Raw genomic sequence first — 24244 nt, 5'->3', positions numbered from 1 at the left:
TTCCCACCCTGGGAGGATTGGGAAGTTTGAGAAATGATGCCAGATACGTGAACAGTCATGTCCTGAAAGCACTAAATTTTAACCTTGGGTAACACCAGGGGAAGATTTTAAGCACTCCAACCATAAAAAAGGCTCTGGTCACTTGCCCCCATCGTGTGTCAAGAGACAAGGAAAAAGAAATCCTGTCTCTCAAAGTTGTGAGAAAAAAACGGGCTGTGATGCGACCCTGAAACCTCCAAACACACACACACACACACACACACACACACACACACACACACACACACACATATTCTCCCCGAGGGGCTTCAACAGCAGTCACACTAAAGGGGTGAACAAAGAACAGGGACACCATAAACATCATTAACCAAGGCTCCAAGCAGCACAGAGACCAGCTCAAAACCAATGCACACGGAGGCTCCAACAAAAACTCTCCAGGCAGCCTCAGGAGTGTGATAGCCCAGGGCCCTAGGGAACCCTGCAGTGTGGAAAGGGGGCAAGGGGTCCTCACTGGAGCCCCTCCCCCTCCATCTCCAACACTGGCCACTCCTTTCCTCCATTTCTTCCCTGGGTACTAAGGGGAAGAGGCATAACAAGACCAAGTGGGGCTGAACCAAGTAAAATATGCCCGATTCTTGTGCCAAGCCAGCAGCACAAACTTGAGCAAATTAACATGCATATATAACCCCCAAATGTACTATTCGGCAAAGCACCACCTTACTAATAGAGGCTTAGAACGAAGGAGTGAACGAACACACACACACACACACACACACACACACACACTGAAACTTTCTTTTACCAGAGCAAAAGCTGGGAAGAAAACTAACAAGCCTTAGTGAAAGCTAAATCCTGTCTCGGGTTAGCTGTTGCATTCAGCTTGATGTTGCATTCAGCTTGATGTTGTGAAATTAACAAAAATGTTCCCTTGGCATTTAAATTCTTTTTCTTCCCTTTTTCCTCCTCTTAGCAGAGTGGGGGGTGACGCATAAGTCAAAAGACAAAGCAACTTCAAAACAAAATCAGTTACTTGTAAACAATCCTTGTGGGTATTTTCTCCCCTGCTCTCCCCGACCCCCCCCCCCCCCCAAGAAAAACAGCCCTGCCAGTTGTAATAGAAAGCCAAGTAAAGATAAATCAATTAGCTTGCTAATTTCTCCCCTCTCATTTACTTAGCTCTGCACTGTATTTGTCGTAATTGACTACAATTATGTTAATTACTAACTCCAGTATAATTACTATATTTATTGTCATTGAGCATGCGATGTACCCACAGCAAAGCTGGCATTTGTCGGGCATCAAGAAAGCAAACTGTCGAGAGGTGATTCTCTGCAAACTGGCGGATGTGGCTTCAGCAAATCAAAGGGCAAAAGAGATTTCATGCAATGTTAGTTTGAAAGCACCGGTTCATTAAGGATATTAATTTTCTGATAACTACACATTTAAGCATGACACACTAGAGCAGTATCTACAGGATTTCGCAATTATTAATGCGTGACAGTTTCAAATGCTAAGTGAATCAATTAAACAGCAGCATTCACAATTTGAGAAGAGATAACTGCTTCATAACTACCTAAGACTACAATTTTCACATGACAAAAAAGAGCCATTGAGGCGCCTTCAAAACCTGACAGGTCAAGAAAGAAGTTTGAAACAAAAGCACCTTACAACCATCATCTCTCCTCTTTACTTGTCAGATCAACTTTGCTAGTGTCTCCCCAGAAACGGCATCACATGCCAGCTGCCACAAGGTGATTTTTCATGTCTTGTCAAAGAAATCTTTTATTCTATTTGCTCTGCATTAACATGTTACATTTATTGATCAAGGGCCTGTTCGGCAGCCACAGCAGGGCACTGAGCTCTCCATGCCTACGGGGCTTTGATGTCCCGGTGACATTCGAGCCCGAATAATGCACATACTAAATGGATTTAATGCAGAAATGTGTTTGGGCCTGACAGTTACATTAATAACAGCCCCTCACACTGATAAATATGCAATTGCTACTATTAAGAGTTACCCAATTACGGGGAAAATATTTCTCTACCTTATAAATAAATCCATCAAGGAAAAAAAAAAGTTTCAACAATGGTGCATTTTCTTAAAACACTTCTCCAGCTGCAGAAAATGGGGCATGTGGGGGTTAACACCCCCTCTCTTTCCCCTCCAATTGTTTTTAATAAGTCTTGCTTTATCTCACGAATGGTTTGGGTTGTTTTTTTTTTTTTTAAACCTCTTTTGTTGGTCTTCCCTGCTCTACCCGTCTTATTTCTTCAGAACCAGAGAAAAAGCAGACACCCAGGAGACTGAAAATTGGGTTCTGTATAAACTCAGAGGAGCTTAGGGGAGGTGGTGCAAAGGTGCGGGGCACATAGCTGATCTCCATAATGATGGGTCTGGTGGAGGAGGTGTCTTTACACACACACACACACACACACACACACACACACACACACACACACACACACGAAACCCGAACATGTCTCTCTCCCTCATTTAAAGCCCTAAGTGACCTTGTGCTGTGGCGGTGATGGGGGTGGGGGTGTGAAAGGAAAGGGAAAGCAGCTGGGAGAGAAGAGACCTTTTATTAGAAAAGTCTTGGCCAGGGAGAATTTGTAGTTATTATAGCCCTGCAATTAAACACAGACACCAAGCAAAAAGCATTATCACTCCACTTTCATCATCAAGGAGCACAGCACAGCTGAAATCCCCACCACTGCAGTCCCTGAGGAGACCGGAAGAAAGAGGGTTTTCAGATGGTGGGTGTGTGTATGCAAGTCAATACATGTGCAAGTATACACACACACACACACACACACACACACACACACCCTTTTTCTCTCTCCAGACTCAAAACTCACACATGCAGTAATAGGTCGCAGGGTCCCCACACCAAGGCTGGGACACAGAACAATCTGAGACACAGCAATTGCTAAGCCACTTTTCCCCATGACCGTGACCTGCCTCTGAGCCAGATCTCACAACTCAGAGGGCAGTAAGAAAGTGAGTTCCCTGGGAAGTCCCCACCTTTAAGCCAGCCCAGGTCTCACAAGGTCTTGCAAACCCAAAAGTTTTCCAAATCAGGGTTTTGGGAAACAGGAGAGAAAATACAACAGACAGAACTCGAAGCCTACAAGGGTCTCCAAACTGGAGGATCCACTGTGACCCCATGATGGTGGCTTCCACAGGCTACTCAGGATTTTCAAGAGGAAAAATAAACCTTCTCCCTCTGCAAGGAAATAGAGGCTTGGAAACAGCCACCCATCTTCTCACACCCAAAAAAGCAACAAGTTCTACCTTAAGAAGCAGTTTGGAGTAACTGTAAAGCTAAAGTCAACCCCCTGGAGGCCATTTAATCCCTGTTCTATTTATTCACAGGGGTAGTCTGGGGCCCATTTCTTCCCCATCTGGGTCTCAGTTGCTTCATCTGTAAAATGTGGGTATTAACAGTCACTCTGTAAAACACTTTGCAAAGACTGAATGAGATAGATAACACTTTAAGTGTCCTGCTCAGCTGTGGCATGTAGTAATACTGGTTATTAATAAGTTAATAAACACAACTCATGTCACTTGTTTGACACTTGTCCCTGGACTCCTTTGGAGAATGAAGCCAGCTACCTCTCAGTACTTATTTGCAAGGCTACTGTATTGTGAGGCTCAAGAGGGCCACTCTGCAGCCCATCTGGGACAGGACTGAGGTCTTTCTCAACAAAGCATAGTTGGCATAAGGGAAGAAGTACTCTTCGTCCAAAGCAGTCCTAGGTCCTGCAAAACATCTCTGGCTAAATGCTTGTAGAGCCCCTACTTCCATCATTGAGACAGAACTTTGTACTCACTGGCTCTTCAAGTTCTCAACCACAGAGTCTGAAAGAGTTAAGCTTGCCAATCTCTACCCTCTTCCCCCAAATCACCACTGCTTCCAACTGCCACCCTGACAACATGGAAGGCAGCCTTGTCCACATGCACAGTGATGTCCTCAGGATAGAGAGAAGGGCCAAGGGAGAAGGTAGAGCAGTGAGGCCCAAGTTCAAAAAGCTCAGGGAGAGGGGCACCTGGGTGCTCAGTCAGCTGAGCATCGGACTTTGGCTCAGGTCTTGATCTCAGTTTCATGAGTTCAAGCCCTGCATTGAGCTCTGTGCTGACAGCTTGGAGCCTGGAGCCTGCTTCGGATTCTGTATCTCCCTCTCTGACCCTCCCCTGCTCATGCTTTGTCAAAAATAAAAGAAAAAAATTCATTTAAAAAAAAAAAAAAAAAAAAAAAGAGCTCAGGGAGAGAAACTTTATGAAGAAAGGAGAATTAAACCCAAGATTCTGATGGAGTAAAATGGATGACAAGAGAAATAAGGCAGTACTAGAAAATCTAGGAACTTCTTATCCAAGAGGCAAACACAGTAGGAAATATGGGGACACTCTTTTAGGAAGTGCTTTCATAATCATACTGTAAGTTAGAGGGGCCATCATCTATGAAAAAGCTGAACCTCATTATGGCCCCTTAGACCACTCTCTCCAACCTCCCACCACTTTCCCAGCCCAGTCTTACCCACAGTGGCTCAAAACCCATTTTCTCTGGCCAAAGGCTAAAAATCCAGCAAGTCAGGACATTCTTGGAGGAGGAAGAGGGTGGTGTCATTTAAACCTCACTCACAGGGGCCTGAAACTTGCTCTCTCAGGGATCTTCCCTCCTCCCTTTAAGCTGTTTTTGGTGGTGCTACTGTCATGGAGGTCACTTGAAAAAGTGTAAATACAGGAAATTAAAGTCTTGCTACTGGGACGTTAATCATTACCTGCCAAGTCATTCTGCACTTCACCTTTTGGTTTTATGTTCTATTGGTAGCTGGAGACATGAGAATGGCCACTGATTCTCTTGGTAGAAAAAAAGATGCTTTTCACCACGTTGCCCAGCTTATAAACAACACTTATTCCAACATGCAAAGACCCATGCCTCATTGGAATTCATCACTGACCTACAACTATTTGGAAAATTCAGTAACAGCGTAGCTTTCTAAAGTCTATCTTTTCTACCATCATCTCTTCCCCTCAAGGTTTCCTGACAACTCTGTTGCTACCTTCACTTCACTATCGGCATACTCTCCAAGCAAGACCACTACATTTGGGTTTTAAAAAACAAGTATGAACAAGGTCCCTGACGGCAAAGAAAAGATTTGATAAAGATCCATGCCAACAGAGCATACCCTTTGAACTGTTCTCCTGAGAGCCTGAGTGGGGAATTAGCTTTTACCCATTCCCACCTGATATGAACAAAAGGGATGCTCCTGGCTGGCAAAGATGAAAAATACATAGGAGAGGACTGGGTTGAAGCTAGGAGATGTCCAGGACAGCTGGAGAACTTAAGTATACTGGTTAGGATAGGCTAGGTTACACTGCATCAACAAACACCCTAGGGGCGCCTGGGTGGCTCAGTCAGTTAAGTGTCCAACTTCAGTTCAGGTCATGATCTCACGGCTCATGAGTTCAAGCCCCATGTCGGCTCTGTGCTGACAGCTCAGAGCCTGGAGCCTGCTTTGGATTCTGCCCCTCCCTCTCTCTGCCCCTCCCCCGTTCACGTGCGCACGTGCGCAGTCTCTCTCTCTGAAGAGACAAGAAAAACCCTGAACTTTTTTTAATGTTTATTTTTTAAGAGAAAGAGAACACAAGCAGGGGAGGGGCAGAGAGGGAGACAGAATCTGAAGCAAGTTCCAAGCTGTTAGCACAGAGCCCAATGCAGGGCTTGAACTCATGAAACTAGGAGATCACGAGCTGAGCCAAAGTCAGAGGATTAACCAACTGAGCCACCCTGGCACCCCAGAAATACCCTAAACTCAAACAGATTTAGTTCTCATTTAAAGTTTGTGTCCAACATGGATCGGCAAAGGGTTTTGCTCATTTACAGTCAGAACCTAAGACTGATTACAGCAGGTAGGGGAATAATTGACAAACTGCACACTAGCTTTTCGCATTTCTGCCCATTGGTCACACCAAAGGATGCAGAGATGTGTAAACATACCATGTACTAAAGGAGAAGAAATCCTGAATGTCCATTAAGAATCCCAATTACGAGGCTCCTGGGTGGCTCAGTCGGTTAAGTGGCTGACTTCAGCTCAGGTCATGATCTCGCACTCCATGAGTTCAAGCCCCGCATCGGGCTCTGTGCTGATAGAAGCAGGCTCCAGGCTCTGAGCTGTTTCTGTGTCTCCCTCTTTCCGCCCCTCCCCATTCGCACCGCCTTTCAAAAATGAATAAATGTTAAAAAAAAAAAATTTTTTTTTAAATAATAATCCCAATGACTACAACAGAGTGAGATGGCCCTGTGGAGGGTTAAGCCGAGGCTTTCAGCCTCCCCACCAACACGTTTTAGTTCTAACTGTAGCTATGCTTATTGAAGACCTACTATGTGCCAGGTAATTTGTTAGGCACTTTACACAGTTACACACTCAGGATTTTTGCAATTAGCCTAAGGGCAGTTAAACAACTGGTGAGTAATTCGAGAGGAGGATTTCAAGCCAGGGTGGTGGAACCACAAAGCGTTGGTTCTTTTTAATTTCCACTGCCCATTTTCCCAATTTAGCATCAAGTTACCAGATCTAGTTTAATCTAGCAGTTCATAACAGACACAGAAACGGTGGTGTGCCTGTCCTCGAATCCCTTACAGTGTGCCGTGGAGAGTCCACCTCACTGCCTTGGTGGAGATGGGGAGCACAGAGCCACCATTTCGGTACTGGAGCTTCCCCAGCTCCCCAGTCTTTCGCTTTTATCCTGGTCAAAGTGAGGGAAGCAACAAGCAATCTCCCACCTGAGACATTTTCTCCTAAGCAATTCTCCCATTGAGTGCATTTATCAGAGTGATGCTAAGTAAGACACAAGTACAAACAATTTTTAAAACCTAAGATTCCTGTTGCCATACATCAATTAAACCCCCTCAATTTTATTACCAGAATGACATAGGTGTATTTATCACCATTTGCCATGCGAGCCCTGCTCTGCCCACTGTGTTCAACAAGCTCAGCGAGCAACCCAAACTACTCAGGGCCCTTGCAGGGAGTGGGATGAGTACCAGAGATAACTCAAGCCTTTCCCCATCAGGGAAAAGGGGAAACTAAACCTGAAACAACTCATTAACAAGAGATCTTTGCCTTGAGCAGATCAAGGAACCAGCACTGACTAAAGCATAGGATCTCCTTATTGATCTAAAAATACAATCTGAAAACCTCAACAACAAGCTCAAGGAAAAGTTTGGGATAATAGGTATTCAAATAGTCTTCGTAGCAGAAATTGGTATAACCTCTCAAGGGCAGTCTGACATCTTTGTCAAAGCCCTCTGACAATTCTGTCTCTAGGAGTTTGTCCCAAGAAATTAGTCAGAGACCTATTCATGAGTGCTACAAGAATAGAGATATTTTTAATAGTAAGAATCTGGAAACAATCTAAACGTCCAACACTAAGAAATAAGCCTTTAAAAACTGTAATGCAGTATTGATAGGAAAATGCTTCCAACACAAGGTAAACACCACCAACATTTTTAAACATTTGGCATTATAAGATTGGAAGACAAAAGCATAAGGACTCTTAAAAACTGAGAACAAACTGAGGGTTGATGGGGGGTGGGAGGGAGGGGAGGGTGATGGGTATTGAGGAGGGCACCTTTCAGGATGAGCACTGGGTGTTGTATGGAAACCAATTTGACAATAAACTTCATATACTGAAAAAAAAATAAAAGAAAAAAAAAAGAAAAAGTTCAAAAATCTCTCTAAAAAAAATAAATAAATAAGATTGGAAGACAATAAAACATCAGCAATGGTGATTTCCAGTGCTAGGATTATCAGGGATTTGAAAGAAAGAGCATTTCCTCATACCTGAGTTTAACATGCCTATACTGACCATGTTTTTATTTTATTCTGTTTTAGAGAAAGAACACAAGCCAGGGGGAGAGGGGCAGAGGAAGAAGCAGAGAATCTCAAGCAGGCTCCACACTCAGCACAGGGCTAGATTCCACAACCCTGGGACCAAATCAAAAACAGCAGGGCAGAGGAGAACTGGGAGGCTAAAGTAACTACATGTGAAGAATTCCACCACCACCCCCCCCCCACCACCCCCACCCCCGTTTTTATGTTTGCTCCTTCTAAACCCTATGCCACATGCCTACATTAACTATTAAGAAAATGAATAGAATTCCTTGCCTAAAAACAAACTATAGCCTAAAATACAAACGGACTACAGCTGATTTGGGGACCTATGGTGTAGCAAAATTTGTATTAGGGTTATTGCTCTGTTTAAGGCAATACTGTAATAGGATTATCTGGATGGGGGGTGGGAGTGAAGCCTGCAGAGATGTTCTTTAAAGAACAGGACAATAGTTTTTCTGTATATAACAAAGCAAAAAGAATTTTGGGTTTCCGAGGGCAGCTCTAGGAAGAGGGTAAGTGACATGGAAAAGTGAGAAACAGGCTGGGATAGGCACCTGGTCACCTGCAAGAAGCCTGACCTGAAGGAGAGCTGCAACCAGGGAAAAACTCTGGCAACAGAGCACCTAAAAGCTTTCCAGGAACAATGCTAGCCCAAGCTTGTCTCCTGCCATGTGCTACAATACTACCTACCTCCCCCCAGTATACCTTGAACTGGTAGTAAAAGTACTACTATATTACACATAGTAATGCTGTGTTGGGCTTGGGAGAAATGAAGGAATGTCTTGAGAGGGGGCAGTATCTTGAATAGACTGCCAAGAGGTAAAACAGCAGACAACAGAGCAGAGAGTGATTGTGAATCCAGGTGTGGGCAAACTGACCAGGTAGTACGCTCCCCAGATCCCATGCAAACAGCAAGGCAGGGCTAGGGAGAAACTTTCTACAGAATGTGATGGGGACTCACGTTATTTCATTTGGATATGATGAGCCCTACAGCCTGGTGGGCTTTGGGTCCTCTGTTATATACCTATTTAGAAGTTTATCATCATCTTTTTTCCCTTCCCCTTTTCTCTCCCCTCCTCCACTTTAAGAACTAGCCAGAATCTGGGGTGCCTGGGTAGCTCAGTCGGTTAAGCCTTTGACTCGTGGTTTCACATCAGGTCATGATCTCATGGTTTCCTGAGCTCAAGCCCCACATCAGGCTCTATGCTAATAGCACAGAGTCTGCTTGGGGTTCATTTGTTCTCTTTCTGCCCCCCACCCCCGGTTTAGACTGTCTGTCTCTTAATAAATACACTTAAAAATTAAGAATCTAAAATATTTTATTTTGATCCAGATGAAGACAGAGATAGAGACCAGTGCTTGAATAAGCTCACATCTTCCTCCAACACCCAAGAGAAGGTAGTGTCGCATCCCCTAACCCACCCGCCCTTGTGTAAACAAGAAAAGAGGATCCAGCTCCAACACCTCCACATTAAATCAGGACTGCTTTTCTCTATTCTGGTCTCTAAGTCCCTCCAGCTCAACCAAGTCCTCACATAAACTCTTCCTGAAACTTAGACCTCACCCCTCATTGCTCATCCCTGCCCCAATCCAGTTATAACCCAGTATGGCACTGACCATCTGCCAAGTATAGGCTCCTGACCAAATGGGATAGCACCTCAACAGAAATTTTCTCAACAAAGGAGAATCAAATTCACAACTCCCCTTCTTCCAAATCGTTTTTACCAAACTTCCTCTCACTGGATTACCCTGCCTCTATGACTGGTCATTTCCTACAAATCCTTATAGATCCAGACCCTCAGAGCCCCTTCTCACTGCTGACCCTGCTCAACACACACACACACACACACACACACACACACACACACACACACACCTACCACTCCCAGGGTCCAGCCTCTTCTCTGCCAAAGGGAGGCAAGGCAGGGCCTCCGAGTTTGACAAAGACAGCTCTGTTTCCTTAGACCTGACAGCCCAGTCCCATGACCTGTCCCTGCTGACATGCTCCCTCGTGGGGCACAGCCTCCTCCAACCCACATCCAGGCTCCCACCAGCAAGGTGGCAGTGGCCAGAGCCACAACACCCCAAGCCTCTAGAAGCCAGTCACACAGAAAGAAGTCCCTCCAATGCCCAAAGAAATGCTTTCCCAGAGTCTGCAATGGGGAACTTTTTAAGGTGCACACATGTCCAGGCTGTGTACTTTGTCTTCTCCTTGGGTACTGGGACCAAAAATCATCCTTAAATATCTTTAGTCAGTTTTTTTTTCTTTGGCACCCTCTCATCACTACATGTTAGTTTGTGACTTTTCAGTTTCCCCATCTTCCCAGAAGCACACAAACCCTTTGGGAGTCAGGGAGAGCATGTACACAGTGTCCACGTTCTTCTTAACACCCTGGATGCCCCTTCCCTGAAGACAGTGCATCTCTGGGAGTACCAGCCCAAAAGGCTCTGTTGGCTCAAAGTCCCCTCAACCCGCTGGTGCCTTAATTACCTGAGTTTTGTCCATCTTCTCTCAAATTCTCAATTCCAAGTGTCTGGACTCAAAGTCTGGGAGAGAAAGACTCCAGAGCATGGAAGCATGAAAGTGCCCGAGTCCCCTCTCGTCTTCCACCCCACAACAGTCTGTTCCATGCAGAGGACAGCACAGTTCTCAAGGGGACACTTATGAGAAAAATCCGGCATGGAACCAGCTCATTAGGAAAAGCCACCATCCTGAACCCTGCTCATTTATTCATTTCCCTGATATCTGCTTTCCAAGTTCCTCTCGCTTCTCTTCCAAGCCCCTAAACCAGTCCCAAGTGGTAACCTTCTATGAAGAAATCAAGGAACCATCTGCATTTTCCAATGGAATAATATAGAAGATCACACTTAGCTTTTGCCAAGACTGAGGCAGTTGTTAGAGTTCCCCTCCCCCGTCCCATGCCATCAGTGTTTGAATTACTCTGGGAGTAGTAATTCCATCTGGGATTGAATGTCATCGGGGAGAAATCACAAATATTTGAGGTTCCAATTCATTTAAAAAGAAAAAAAGAAGCACGCATATATACACCCTACCTGTGATTTGGCAAATCTTCGGGAGATGGGGCACCCCAAAATGCTCTGATTCCATCCCATTCCTTCCCCAAGAGTATTTTAACTCGTCTGCATGGTATCAGTGAGAAAGGAAAAGAACAAAGGGACACAATGACGGTCCTCTTGTAGGACCTAAGGTGAGGTGGAGGATGTCCACACACAGCTTTTTCAGTGGCACAAAGAGGCTAACCAAAGAATCATCTGAAGCATAGTCACACTTTTGGGGTCGGATTCCCTCAGAGCCCCACACCCTATGCAGAGCTGGATGGGAACTTTTACCTGCAGGCTGTTACCAAGGGGACTGGGCCCACCAGCCTGGTCTGTATCTTGTGAAGGGTACATACCTCAGAAGGTTAAAACTCAGATCAAGCCTTTTTGCAAAATGTCCACAGTCCCTGCCGAGGTGCTCTGGAATTTCTCTGCAGTCCTGGCCTATGTAGGACACCTGGAAATTAAATGGAACAGAAACAATGTGGCAAATGGAAATCGCCCAGCTGCTCCCAACCCTGAGTCATTGATCCCAAGATTGCTTCCGCAACTTTAAACACACGCCCCTCACACACAAGAAGGCCACATTTGTGTCCTTTTCCTGATCAAATCGGCTTTGGGGGCTTCAGGGACTCTGCCAATAGCTCGCCTTTCCTGGTACACTTAGCATGATGAAGACTAATCCCAGCACAACAGAAACTGAACTAAAATTGGCTGGATTCAGGTGTCCAAAAAGGCTCCCACATCAGAACACGTTGATATAATCACAGCAATCAGCTTCTCGCTCAGAGGCCTTTCCAACAGCTGCCCCTCTGGCTCTCCTCCCCATCCCCCCTCCCTCAAATACTCTGTTATGCACATTACCTCATAAAAGACAGAGCAGATGCACTCACCGGCATTCAATCTGCAGGGCGCTGGAACAAACAGGGTTGGACAAGAAAACCTCCCCAGATCACCAATCCCATCTTATACCACGGTGTATAAAATATCCCCCACACTCTGAACAAAGTTGACTTGAAGGTGACAGGACAACAGTGGCCACAGCTTCCAAGCCTCTCTCCTCCAGGGATCTTCTGCAACCAACCCCAATAGGGCTGCAGAGCAATTCCCCTTAGGCCTTCTCTTATATCATCACCATCAACCACCTAGTGTGTGCCCAAATATTAAGAAGCTGAACTGCAATTTGATGCCAGAACTTCTGATTGTGGCAAGGTCAGAGGGCTTGCTCACTGCTCCAACCACTAGGTTTTTGAAACCCACTTTTTAGAGGTAGATGCCAATCCAACCACAGTGTACTAATCCCAAAACCCATAAAACAAACCCATGGGTGAGAGTTGGCTAATGGATCAAAATATAGGAGACTTCCCTAAAGGGCTCCCTACCTCCAATGACGAGGTAGAAATTCAACCCTATCACACGGACTACAGTCTTGACCCTTTCTCCCTACAAATGCATATCCTCCTATACATACAGGTAAGAATGTCTTGGAATGAGTAAGATTCCCCAGGGGGTTATGCTTCCTAATGGAGAATAGGAATATGGTGGCCACATCGAATTCTAGATATTAGGATGAACATTGAGGATTACTAGCATTCCATCCTAGAACTACAGAAACACCACTTTCATTAGGACTCGACCTAATTAAAAAAAAAAAAAAAAAAAATCACACTGCACCCTAACACCCCCAATTTCTCAAGTCCTCCCTCAACCCTATCCTATCCAATGGGGGCAAACTGCTGGCAATACAGTATCTTGTGTTCACTCCCCTGGGGACTTCATATCTGGAGAAGAGAAAGTGGGGGAAAAAGGACAGAAAAACAGCTGACTCCAATAAGATAATTTGGACTCAAGAAGATAAAGGCTAAAAAATAAAGGTCTCTAGGTTCAATCTAGCAATCTCCCCTTTCTACAGGGGACAAGTCTTTCCTCAGAACTTCTTGTGGAACAAAGTTCTGCTTCCAAGCAGAGACAGAAATCATACAGCAAGAAGAGACTGGGGATATAAGGCCTCAGTCAGCCTATGGACTTCAATTTCCCTCAGGATACCCACTTGATCAGCAGCAGCTTCTGTATCAGAACACCGCAGTGACCCTGCAGGCCTGAGGTACTCACCAGAAAACCCATCCCTTTCACCCCATCGTGCACTACTATCTCATATCACAAAGATCTTAAATAATCTGTATAAGTGGCATAGAAGTGGAGATTTAGATGTAGAAACTGAGCTTTGTCCTTATAGACTCACCAAGGCCTAAATATGGTAGAGACCCAGTTTCTCAAAACCCATCATGTTTTTTTACAAGGAAAGGGAGACTTCAGCACCATGCCCAGTGTTATATAGCTTCTTAATGATAAAGCCTGGAGGAAGTCCTGCACCAGGAATAGGTACTTCCAATTTGGGTGCCATGGAGTTCTTACAACTCCACGTGTGGGTATGGATTTTCTTCATCAATAAATGCTAGTGGTGCATCTATCAGCAGGTTTGGGCTTCAAAAACGCAACTTCCTAGCTGAAAGGTTGCAAACTACCTCAGGATAGCATGGCTAAAGCCCCAGAACAGAGTCAGAACATAGACAGGGGGATATTTGCTCCCCCTTTTTCTTCTTTTTTTTTAAACTTTTTTTTTTAATTTTTTTTTTTAACATTTATTTATTTTGGAGACAGAGAGAGACAGAGCATGAACAGGGGAGGGGCAGAAAGAGAGAGGGAGACACAGAATCTGAAACAGTCTCCAGGCTCTGAGCTGTCAGCACAGAGCCCGACGTGGGGCTCGAACCCACGGACCGTGAGATCATGACCTGAGCCAAAGTCGGACGCTTAACCGACTGAGCCACCCAGGCGCCCCTCCCCCTTTTTCTTCTATAGGATTCCCTTTCAGAGGCAACACAAACACCAAGGAGAGCTATCACCATGAAGCATGCACACCACTTACATGCCTAACAAGACTTTCATCAGCTTGTTTTCTCACATGACATCCCAGGAAAACTAATGCACAACTTGTTCCACAGTGATCAAGTCTCCAAAATGTAGTATGAAAACCAACTTGATAAGCCATCTGCATGCTTGGACCCAGCACCACCACCACTGCCCCCCCACCCCTACACAGTAAACTGGAGCATTTAGAGATGGGAGTTAAGCTGACCACATTTAAGGGTCCAAATCATCTGGAAAAGGCTTAAAGCAGCAAGCAGCCACTGCCAGGCACTGCAACCAACACTCCCAATGAGAAGACAAACATGTTTAAGAAGTGCTTCCAAGTTGAAGACCTTAGGTCTCAGGATGTCAAGAAGCTTCTTGGAGCATCAGACCACCTAATGGAAGAAACAAGGCCAGAAGAGCCAGACCAAATACAGTTTGTTTCTTGAAGAAGAGAAGGGAAATGGAGATTAATAGACCCCAATGCCACAGAAGCAAGAGCACATCCAGACCAAGGGCCATTTCATTTAGTCAATTACTTTGATTTAGACTCAACTGAAGAACAAAGTTTTGTACTTTTCATCTGCCTATCTTATAGCACCTGTATCCCAAGACTTCCACCCTACATGAAATGGTAATAAAGGGACACCATTACCAGGGACATGAAAACCTATCAAGAACCCTACAAGGAGGAATACCAGAGAGGCAAAGGAAGAGGTCTGTGCAAAATCCCCCACACATACACATACTCATGCCCTCCGACCAGAAGCCACCGGGAGTTACCAGACTGTAGGAGACTAGGTTTCTCCTTGCAGTTAGGACAGTCTGGCCATTTCTGTGGATGGTAGGTTTCTTAGTAGACTGAGAGACACTTATTTTATGATGCCTGACCCCAGTCAGGGGTGGGAGATCCTCAATTTTAAATTTGCAGTACTGACAACTGTCAGAGTGGAAACAGACCCTGTGCCGCTACTTACTAGCTGTGTTATCCTGGATGGGTCACAATCCCAGGGAGTTTGTTTCCTCCTCTGTAAACTAGTCTAACACTAACTGCATCCAGAAGTGTAAATAATGGAGCTTACATTTATTAGATGCCTACCACCTGTTACCTAGTCAATCCTCATGAAATAGTCACATATTATCCTCAACTTATAGCAATGAGAGAAGATAACATATTTAAAGTACACAGCACTGTCCTCAGCACCTAGTGGCCACTTGATAAATAGTTGAATCGGACCAATATCCCTAAGAAAGGGACTGGTTATTCCCTGGTCTCTTGGGCACTGAAATTGTGTGCCCAAATTCCCAGTTTGCATTTGTATATACAATTTTATCGATGCCCCTACTTCATCTTAAACTAGTGGAAAAAGACAATCAAAGACTTAATGTTGACATAAATGAGGCATTCAAACCAAGAGAAGGCCAAATGAGGTCAGATTTGTGTTGAATCAAAAGACTTTACAGAGAGGAGTGGAGGGAGGGCTATTTATAGGCCCGTGCAACTCCCAAAACCCAGGGCAACAGCAGTGAGCCCACAGTGGGCTGAAAGCAGAGAAGACCTCATTTCAGCAAAACAGCATCATCCATCTCATTTAATTGTTTTAGTGGCATCATGGTGTTCTTATGTCTTTGCACTTAAACCATCTATTTGGGGGATAGGTCTCTATCAACTTAGAAAAGGTTCTATCTGGTTTTAGGTTTGTGTATCTAAGCAACACTGCAATAGAAACTATCAACAGTGAGTTCATGGGAAGGTTCCCCACCCCCCTTTAAGGTGGCTCTACCAAATTTTGAGAAGTACCATGTGACATACATTTCAGGAACTATATCTTGCTATGGCCGTCATTAGCAACTAGAAGGGGCAGAATGCTAAGACCCTAAACCCCAGGGTTGCCACTCAAATCCACTGGCCTAGGTGTTTTAGGACAAGGGGGACTAACACCCCAGGAGTATTTTTTCCAGCCTGCCTTCTCTGGTCCTTACCAGGCAGCTCCATCTGTTTAGAACAGTCCCCTAGGGCCCAAAATGCCTCACACAGGCCAGTGATTACCTTTGAGCAGTCTGGAGTGGGCTAAAAGCAAGGGGTGCACGGGGGAAAAGAAATCAAGTCAGGGAAACGAGGGAAGAGAGAAGGAGGCACAGGAAAGTTCTTAGCCCTACTGTCAAGTCCTCCATGAAGCTGGAAGAAGCTATACCCAAAGAACGCTGGGTCTGAAATGCAGAGACCTACAGTGGGGCAGTGGGGGAGGCGGTGGGGGGAGATATTCTCGGGAAGAGGCCTTCTCCTCCAGCTCCTCCCTCTAGGCAGGCATGTTAACTCCCAAAAGCCCCTTTTCCCTGATAAATAAGACCCGCCGCTTTCAACCTTTCCCACAGGCTGGTACCTCACTGGCCTTCTCACTTCCAAACTCTGAGAAGAGGAAAACATCTGCCCAAAGTAATCTCAAAATCTAACTGTGCCTGACACTACCTGCCTTAGGCAATCCAAGGGGAGAGCTTCAAAACCTCAGAACTATTTCTCTAGGGTGTGCAAGGAAAGGTGGGAAGAGGGCTGGCTTAATCAGAGGTTAAAAAAGACAGACCTGGCTTTTCCAGAAGGTAAAAGGCACCTGGGCCCAGCATCCCTCCAGCAATGACTAAGAACACCTGAGGCTTCACTACAGAGCTGAAAGCAAGTGAGGCTAGGTGTCTGTCACCCAGAGTTGAAAAGAATGTTGTCATTCCTCACAGACACCTGTACAGGAAGTCAGGTGCTGAATGAGATCTTGCCATTTGTGACATGGATGGACCTACAGGGTATTATGCTAAGCGAAGTCAGTCTGAGAAAGACAAATACAATGATTTCGCTTACATGTGGAATCTAAAAAACAAACAAAAAACAAAACTGGACTCAAATACAGAAAACTGGCTGTTGCCAGAGGGGAAGGAGGAGAGGCAAAAACAGGCGAAGGGGATTAAGAAATACAAACTGCCAACTATAAAATAAGTCACAGGGATGAAAAGTACAGCACAGGGAATATAGCTAATAATACTGGAATAAGGTCATATGGGGACAGATGGTAACCACACTAGTGGTGAGCAAAGTATAATGTACAGAATTGTAGAATCACTATGTTGTACACCTGAAACTAATGTAACATGGAATGCCAACTATATAATATAGAACTAAAAAAAGAAATCAGGTGCTGAAATAAAACTGGAGAACTTTAGCCTTCTACCTGCCTTGAATAAGGGGGTCTATGTTTAGGATCCGGAGGCAGTTTGGAAGGGAGCCCCCAAACCTGGCGCCTGCACGAATACATTATGATTTCCACGTCTTTGGTGGTCCCTGGGTACTTTCACCATCCCGGGTGCATTCAAAAAACAAAACAAAAAACACCTGAAATTTAGAGTTTACAATTTCATTAGTATGAAGACGATTACATTAAAGTGTTCTTTGGCCAAAGTAATTTTCTTCTGATTATGAAAGAAATTAACACTTTTTATCAGCCCCAAAAAGTACCATCAGCTGTGGGCACTGCCAGCTTCTCTGACTGATGGAGAAATCATCCCTGCTGGCCCCAGCAATGAGCACTAGAGACAGAAGGAGGTGGAGGAGACCTGGGCTACCTTTCCTTGCTTCCCCCACAACCAGGGGGTGTGCCAAGCCCCAAATGGGACCTGTCCTCATCAAACTAGGGCAGGCCTAGACACGTGAAAGAGTCCCCAACTGCAGACGCAGCCCCCTGTGGTTGGACCAGGAGCCCTTATTCTAACCTCGGGTGGCCCCATGCCCCAGCACTCCCTCCCCAAGCCCGTTGCCCCAAGCGAGGGCAGGGCTCGTCCCTGGCGAACTTACTTGAGTTCCACTGACCACGAGCCCGGCCATGGCGACCGGGCAAACGCGCGGCGCTGAGCGCAGGCACAGAACACGGAGCGCGGCAGCAGCAAGCGGCACAGCCCGGCGCGCAGTTCCGCAATAAATAGTCAGCTGACCCGGCGGAAGCCCGAGGCGCGGGCGGGTGTCCGGACCTGGGTTCAGCTTCTCGCGGGGCACTAGCCCTTGGCCTGGCCCTCGCACAGGTGAGCCTTGTTCCCCCAACCCCGCCCCGCCACGCTCCGCAACAGGTGGTGCCCAGCGCTGCGCGCTCAGACGAAATGGCATGACCCCTTGACTTCCCCACGGCCCCCGGGCGCCCTAGGACCCCATAGCTCCCTGGGAGGCCAGGGAAACAGGAATAGCATCCCCAAAAACTCAACGCCCAGAGCTCTACTGCATTAGTCGGGGGGCGGGCTGTTGGGGGGAGGGCTTCCCATGAGGGGGGCCCCCACGGAGCAGTTAGCCCCGGGGCATGGAGAACGGGCCTTTCCTGTATTTCACAATCCAGATTACATAACGGTCCTCAACTGTGGGAAGAAGGGGCCTCTTGGTCCGAACTCCCCTCCCCAACTTCGAGGAGAAGGGGGAAGTTGAGAGGTTGGAAGGACACCTAATGGGCGGAGTTTCCATTTGTAGTGGGAGGAAGGGGGAATTGAATTTCCCTATAAATAAAGTGCTGGCTCAGCTAAAAGCACCCCAGCTTACAGTAATAAACCCTAGGGAAGACGAATCAATGATGTCCCCTAATTTCAAGTTTCTCTTATTCTCTCCCTCCTCACAGGGAAAAAGTATTTGTGATGCTCCAAGTCACCCTTGCGGTCAAATTCCTCCACCGCCGCTCCCCTCCCCCTCCCCGCCCCCCTCCTTTCCCTCAGCTGGAAATGAGAGGTGGTCATTACTGCCTCCTTCAACAGGCCTCTTCCATCAAGCTGGGTGGGCAGCTCATGCCTGTCCTCAGTTGAAAGGAACCAGATTTTCTCCGTGTGAGTTTTTGCCTTGCTGCCTCCATCCCCAGGATGCACAAAGCTATTACCAGATACTTCATGTCACATTATCACCAGCCTTCCACTGCAGCTAAGAGCCAGCCCAGCCTTAACCAACCTCTCAACCCTGCTCCCTCCATACCAATGAGTATAGTTTTCCCTTCTCCCTGGTGAATGGTGCCTAAGTCCTGCATGCCAGGCTCCAGGTCTCAACTCAGTAGACCTACTGATAATTGTAGCTTCTACCTCTGTGGAGGGAGCATTCACAGGGTTTTTGTTTTCATTGTTCCATGCGTCTAAACAGCACTTAGAAACCCGTTTGTGCAGCTGATGATAATTATGATCATGGTTAAGCATATTGTGGCTATCATCATTGTCTCTCGGGCTGGGTGCCGACACATTGTAATGTGGGCCCTTCCTTCTTGTCAGCATTCTAATGAATGGTGTTGACCTCTGAGTGTTGACCCGCCTGCCCCTCTCTCTGCTGGGAAAAGCCGACATAGCACAGTGGAGCTGTAAGAACAGAGACTTGGCTGTGTTTACTTTGGGGGTTTCCAGGAAATGCTGCAACAAAAGGTCCTTCAGGCCAAAAAAGAAAGCTTGCCCTCCAGAGATAAGGGGGATCAAAGGAATCTTCCAAGATCTACTGCCCCCCAGACCAGCTCCTCATGCTCCTCTCTCCTTCTCTGCTGGACACACCCTCTCTGGTCTATTGTCCACTTTTGTCTGCTTTCCCTGCCCAAAAAGGAGGAAGTGGGCCCAGGCCCTGACAGGCCTACTGCCCTCCCCACCTTTCACCTTGACCTTCCTTAGAAAGGCTCTGACTGGCAGGAGAGGACATGTGGAAACAGGCTTAAACCTACTCAAAGATGAAATTGGAATGCATACACATGCCACCCACAAGGAGGGTGCTTGAGGTCATCTCATCCATGCCCCTGCACTCAAACACAGCTTTGTCTTCTGAACATAGATTGCTCTGCAAACACTACCTGCCAATGATGCCAAAGTAGGCAGGGATCTTTTTTACTTTTCCAGACCTCCCTATTTTTCCTTCCTCTACATAGCCCTAGGGTGATCATTCTAAAAGCCCAAGTTGACCCTACCTGACATTTTTCAGTGCTCCCCATCAACTAATAATAATACAGCTCCAAATTTCCAAAATGTCCCTCAGGATATTTTAAAATTTGTATTTTACTGTTTTTTGTTTTGGTTTTTTGGTTGTTTTTTGTTTTGTTTTGTTTTGTTTTGTTTTGTTGAAAGAAAGAGAGAGACAGAGTGCTAGCAGGGGAGAGGCAGAGAAAGAGGGAGAGAGAGATAATCCCAAGCAGGCTCCGCACTGTCAGCACACAGCCCAATGCGGGGCTCAAATTCACAAACTGTGAGATCATGATCTGAGCCGAAATCAAGAGTCGGACACTTAACCAACTGAGCCACCCCAAGATCTTTTATAATTCCATCATGCCTTATCTCTTCTGCCTCCTCCTCCACTTCTCCCATCCTCTGCCTGGCTTTTAATTGTTCTGTCTAGAATGCCTCCCCACACACTCTTGTGAACACCTGGCGTGTGTCCACCAGGTGAATACATCCAGGAGGCCACATAACTAGGGAAATCACAAAAAATAAGGGTAGCTCAGATTGAGGTGGGCTTCACGTCTGAAATCTAAGCTGATGGCAATACGGAGCTACTGAAAGTTCTTGAGCAGAGTAGAAATTTGCTAAATGCAGTGGGGGAGGGCTCCTCTAAAAAGAAACTGGATTCACCTCTCCTTACTCCCTTCAGCTTTGGAAGTTATCTTCAGAACAGAAGAACAAGAGGAAGGGAGAAGAGAAAAGGACAGGAGGGAAAAGGAGCAGGAGAAAAAGAATTTGGATCTTTGGAACAAAGAAGATTAGAACGGGAGGATGGAGGACATCCTTATACTTCCTCATCACCTTCTTGAACAAAAAGGAAAATTAAATAGAAATAGCAAAGGTAGGGGTGCCTGGATGGCTCAGTGGGTTGAGTATCCAACTCTTGGTTTCAGCTCAGGTCACGATCTCACAGTTCATGAGTTTGAGCCCTGAGATGGGCTCTGCACTGATGTCATGGACCCTGCTTGGGATTTTCTCTCTCTCTCTGCCCTTCCCCAGCTCATACTCTCTCTCACAATAAATGAACATTTTAAAAAGAGAGAGAGAAAGAAATAGCAAAGGTAAAGTTCTTCAGGTAATATGGCCTTCCCTTTGGGAAGGGGGAAAACAAAAGAACACTGAGATAAGGCTGGCCCAGGAGGTAGACAAATGATTCCTTCGCAAGACAAGGAGTTTACCAAAGTGAACAGAAGAGACAAATCTTGTTGGGGCTTCTTCTTGAGCACAACTCTTTCTGCCTCAGCCCCAGAAGTACTGAGGGGGAGGGAAGGCTAATGCAGTCATCCAGATTCTTCTCCAATTCCCTGCCTCCATTCCAAATAGCCAATTGAAAGTAAGTTGCAGGGGTCCCCTGCCTCACCCCATTTTATCCCACAACTCCTCTGCCCCAGCTTCCAAGGACCAGGCACTGTGCAAGGCACCACTGGGTGTATACATGGCTGAGACATACAATACACTTCAGGAAAGATTTGTGCTGTGACATTTGCAGTACTATTTCAACAAGAAGCCCTGAAATTGTGATCCTATTTTCTGAACCCAAAATTCAGACATTTAGCCCAATTTGTATGCTGTACTCATGAGGACTACAGAACAGAAAGTTCAAATCAGACCTGGGCTGCTAATGGCGAGCCTGTGAATTCTGGAGCTCTAACACTTGCATATGGGGAGTGAGAAGGTTCAACACTTACTTACCACTAGACGTTTCCTTATCACCCTTGATGAAGAGGGCAATATTTTATTCCTACTGTCATCTTTGTTATTATTATTCTCTGGCAGAAAAGGCCCTTTCCCCTAGAGTTCTTCCTCCATTGCATTCCTGCAGACAAAAAGGAAAATCCTGTTTATTTGCAATCAAGGGAGTTGATTCTGAGGTCGACCACAACCAGTGAAACAGAAACTGATTCCTTAAATCCTCCAACTCTGTGCATCATCAGCTGAGAGGACAGTTAACAAAGTTTTATTAGCATTCCTACCTATCCTTAGTCAAATTTCTATTCAGCCTGGCCTCATTTCTTTCAGGCCCAACACCTGGGCAGGTTAAGATGATTGCTGTAATTAATCATGCCCCAGCCCCTAGTTCAGACTTACCACATTCAGATTTCAATTAAAAAAAAATCTGGATGTCTGCATACAGCATGCTCTTTGTTGCTGAAGCAGCCTCCTTGTGGTCTGAAGGAGGGAGTTTAAGAAAGAAGAAAGGTTTCAGGGCCTTATCTGCAGTATTTGCAGGTATGTGAGGGATTAAGGATGATCTAGGCTCCAAAACACCTCCCTGATCTCCCAACTGGAACAAATTACATTTTAAAATGTATATATTAAATGCAATCATAATGTTTGGCATGATTATTCATTGCATAAATGTTAGTTTATTATTACCGTATACTATTACAATTATCATTACCATTAATTCTCAGTGCCTCTGAGATCCCTTCTCTTAGGATCTTAAAAGATTTGGTGGTTGTCTCTATTAAAATGCAAACATTAGGGGGCGCCTGGGTGGCGCAGTCGGTTAAGCGTCCGACTTCAGCCAGGTCACGATCTCACGGTCCGTGAGTTCGAGCCCCGCGTCAGGCTCTGGGCTGATGGCTCGGAGCCTGGAGCCTGTTTCCGATTCTGTGTCTCCCTCTCTCTCTGTCCCTCCCCCGTTCATGCTCTGTCTCTCTCTGTCCCAAAAATAAATAAACGTTGAAAAAAAAAAAAATTTAAAAAAAAAAAAATAATAAAATAAAATGCAAACATTAGGGGAGCCTGGGTGGCTCAGTGGTTAAGCTGCCAACTCTTGACTTCAGCTCAGGTCATGATCTCATGGTTCGTGGGTTCAAGGCTTGCCTTGGGCTCTGTGCTGAGAGCAGAGCCTACTTGAGATTCTCTCTCTCTCTCTCTCTCTCTCTCTCTCTGTGTGTGTGTGTGTGTGTGTGTGTGTGTGTGTGTGTGACCCTCCCCTGCTCACACTGTCTCTGTCTCTCTCAAAATAAAAAAAAACAAAAACTAAAATGCAAACATTAGCAGGGGGTGGGGAAGGGAGTAGGTTTGAGGAAGGTGAATAGGAAAGGGGCTTCTGCTTTTCACTGTATATCTTCTGTGATTTTTGCAACATGCATACCCTGCCTTTGTAATTAAAAACAAGGAAGGACATTGGATGGAAGGGTCAGGAAAAGAGAATTTATAACTGGAACTGCTACCAGCTAATCTTTTTGCATCATTTTCACAAATCTGAAAAAAGCAATGAAAAACAAATCTTATTTCCCAATTTGCCTGGAATTTACTGGATGCTCCAAGTCCTTGGCTGGGCCCAGAGGGAAGTTATCTCTGACTTGGGGACAGGAGCTCATAGTGGACTTTTGAGAAGGAAAAGGAACATTGACCAGAAGAACCTGCTCAACTTTGTACTGTCCAGTGGGGGAGAGGAAAGCAGTGTCTAAGCCCCAGGTACTTTTCCAGAATCCCAACTTGGTTTGGAGAGGTTCTGCCATTTGGAGGTTGAGGAACAGCCCCCTGCCCCCACCTCAATTAAAAAGTATAGGACTCAGCAAATGAGATTCTAATCCCATAGATGCTACCCTAGCATGCATATTTCCTCAAGTACCCCCACGTAATTTGTATTGTGATCATCCATCCAGACTTGGCTGCTTTAGAAATCATTTACTCCAACTACTGATTGAGGAAACTGAGGCCTGAAGCATGGAAGGGACTTGCCCAAGGTCACCCAGCAAATGAGCAGCTGACCCTGGGCCAGAACTCTGGTCTTCTGAAGAAAATAAAACAGGACTCCTCCTACATCCCAGTAAGAAGATGGTGAAGAGAATGGGGAAGAGAGCCAGAAAGATGCCATTTCACATCTAATCACTTCTTGTCACGTCGTAACCGTTTTCCTCATATGGAGCCCCACACTGATGGATCAGAAATAACATTTTCAAAGTTATATCTTCAAGGAAATGGCTATTAATGTTCTTCCTCTCCTTTTAGAGTGCTGAGGAATACATATTAATTTTCTCTCTACTTATATTGCCTATTTGCAAATTGTATTCACTACCCAGTGCTCCAATTTGTCCTACCCCTGAAGAGATTATGATGAATAAATGTGTTCCTGGAAATAAAATAAAATACAAAATTTGTCACTGAGATTTATTTTTATAATTATTTACAGGGATTATTTTAGAATATATGGGGGGCAATAATAATAATGCACACAAGAGGGTTCTGGCATGATTTACCAGTATTAATTCAGAGTCTCTTCCTATTTCTCCAAAAGGAGCCCCAGGTCTGTCTGCAGCTCTGAGCCAGGGGTAAAGCAAGTGTCAGCTGCACCTGAAACCACCAGTACCAGGAGGCTGAGGGTCAGATGAAGTGCTGGGCAAGTCTTGTAATGGCCAGTGCCCTGGATTCGAGAGACCTAGCT

General features: G+C 45.6%; 1 protein-coding gene and 1 long non-coding RNA gene across 4 annotated transcripts in view; one reads left to right on the top strand and one right to left on the bottom strand.

The window, feature by feature from the left end:
* Positions 1-18214, bottom strand: part of LRMDA (leucine rich melanocyte differentiation associated) — a 1024583-nt gene extending 1006369 nt beyond the window's left edge. For 2 of the 3 annotated variants that reach the window (XM_053909591.1, XM_053909593.1), the window contains exons 1-2: positions 17711-18214; positions 11316-11416 (exon numbers count right to left, since the gene is read on the bottom strand). In XM_053909591.1, the coding sequence (XP_053765566.1) occupies positions 11316-11416; positions 17711-18016 (407 nt within the window). In that variant the 5' untranslated portion in view covers positions 18017-18214. The remainder of the gene's footprint in view (positions 1-11315; positions 11417-17710) is intronic. The other variant, XM_053909590.1, reaches the window with a different exon arrangement.
* LOC109264453 (uncharacterized) lies at positions 17842-23967 on the top strand. The gene is made up of 2 exons (XR_002078730.1): positions 17842-17934; positions 23466-23967. It is a non-coding gene; the product is annotated as an uncharacterized LOC109264453 (long non-coding RNA).
* The last annotated feature ends 277 nt before the right edge of the window (positions 23968-24244 follow it).

This window comes from Panthera pardus, unplaced genomic scaffold (assembly GCF_024362965.1).
Source record: "Panthera pardus isolate Hobbes unplaced genomic scaffold, ASM2436296v1 HiC_scaffold_22, whole genome shotgun sequence".
Taxonomy (NCBI): Eukaryota; Metazoa; Chordata; class Mammalia; order Carnivora; family Felidae; genus Panthera; species Panthera pardus.
Note: the sequence above shows the minus strand (reverse complement) of the source record. Positions and strands in the feature narration are given on the sequence as shown.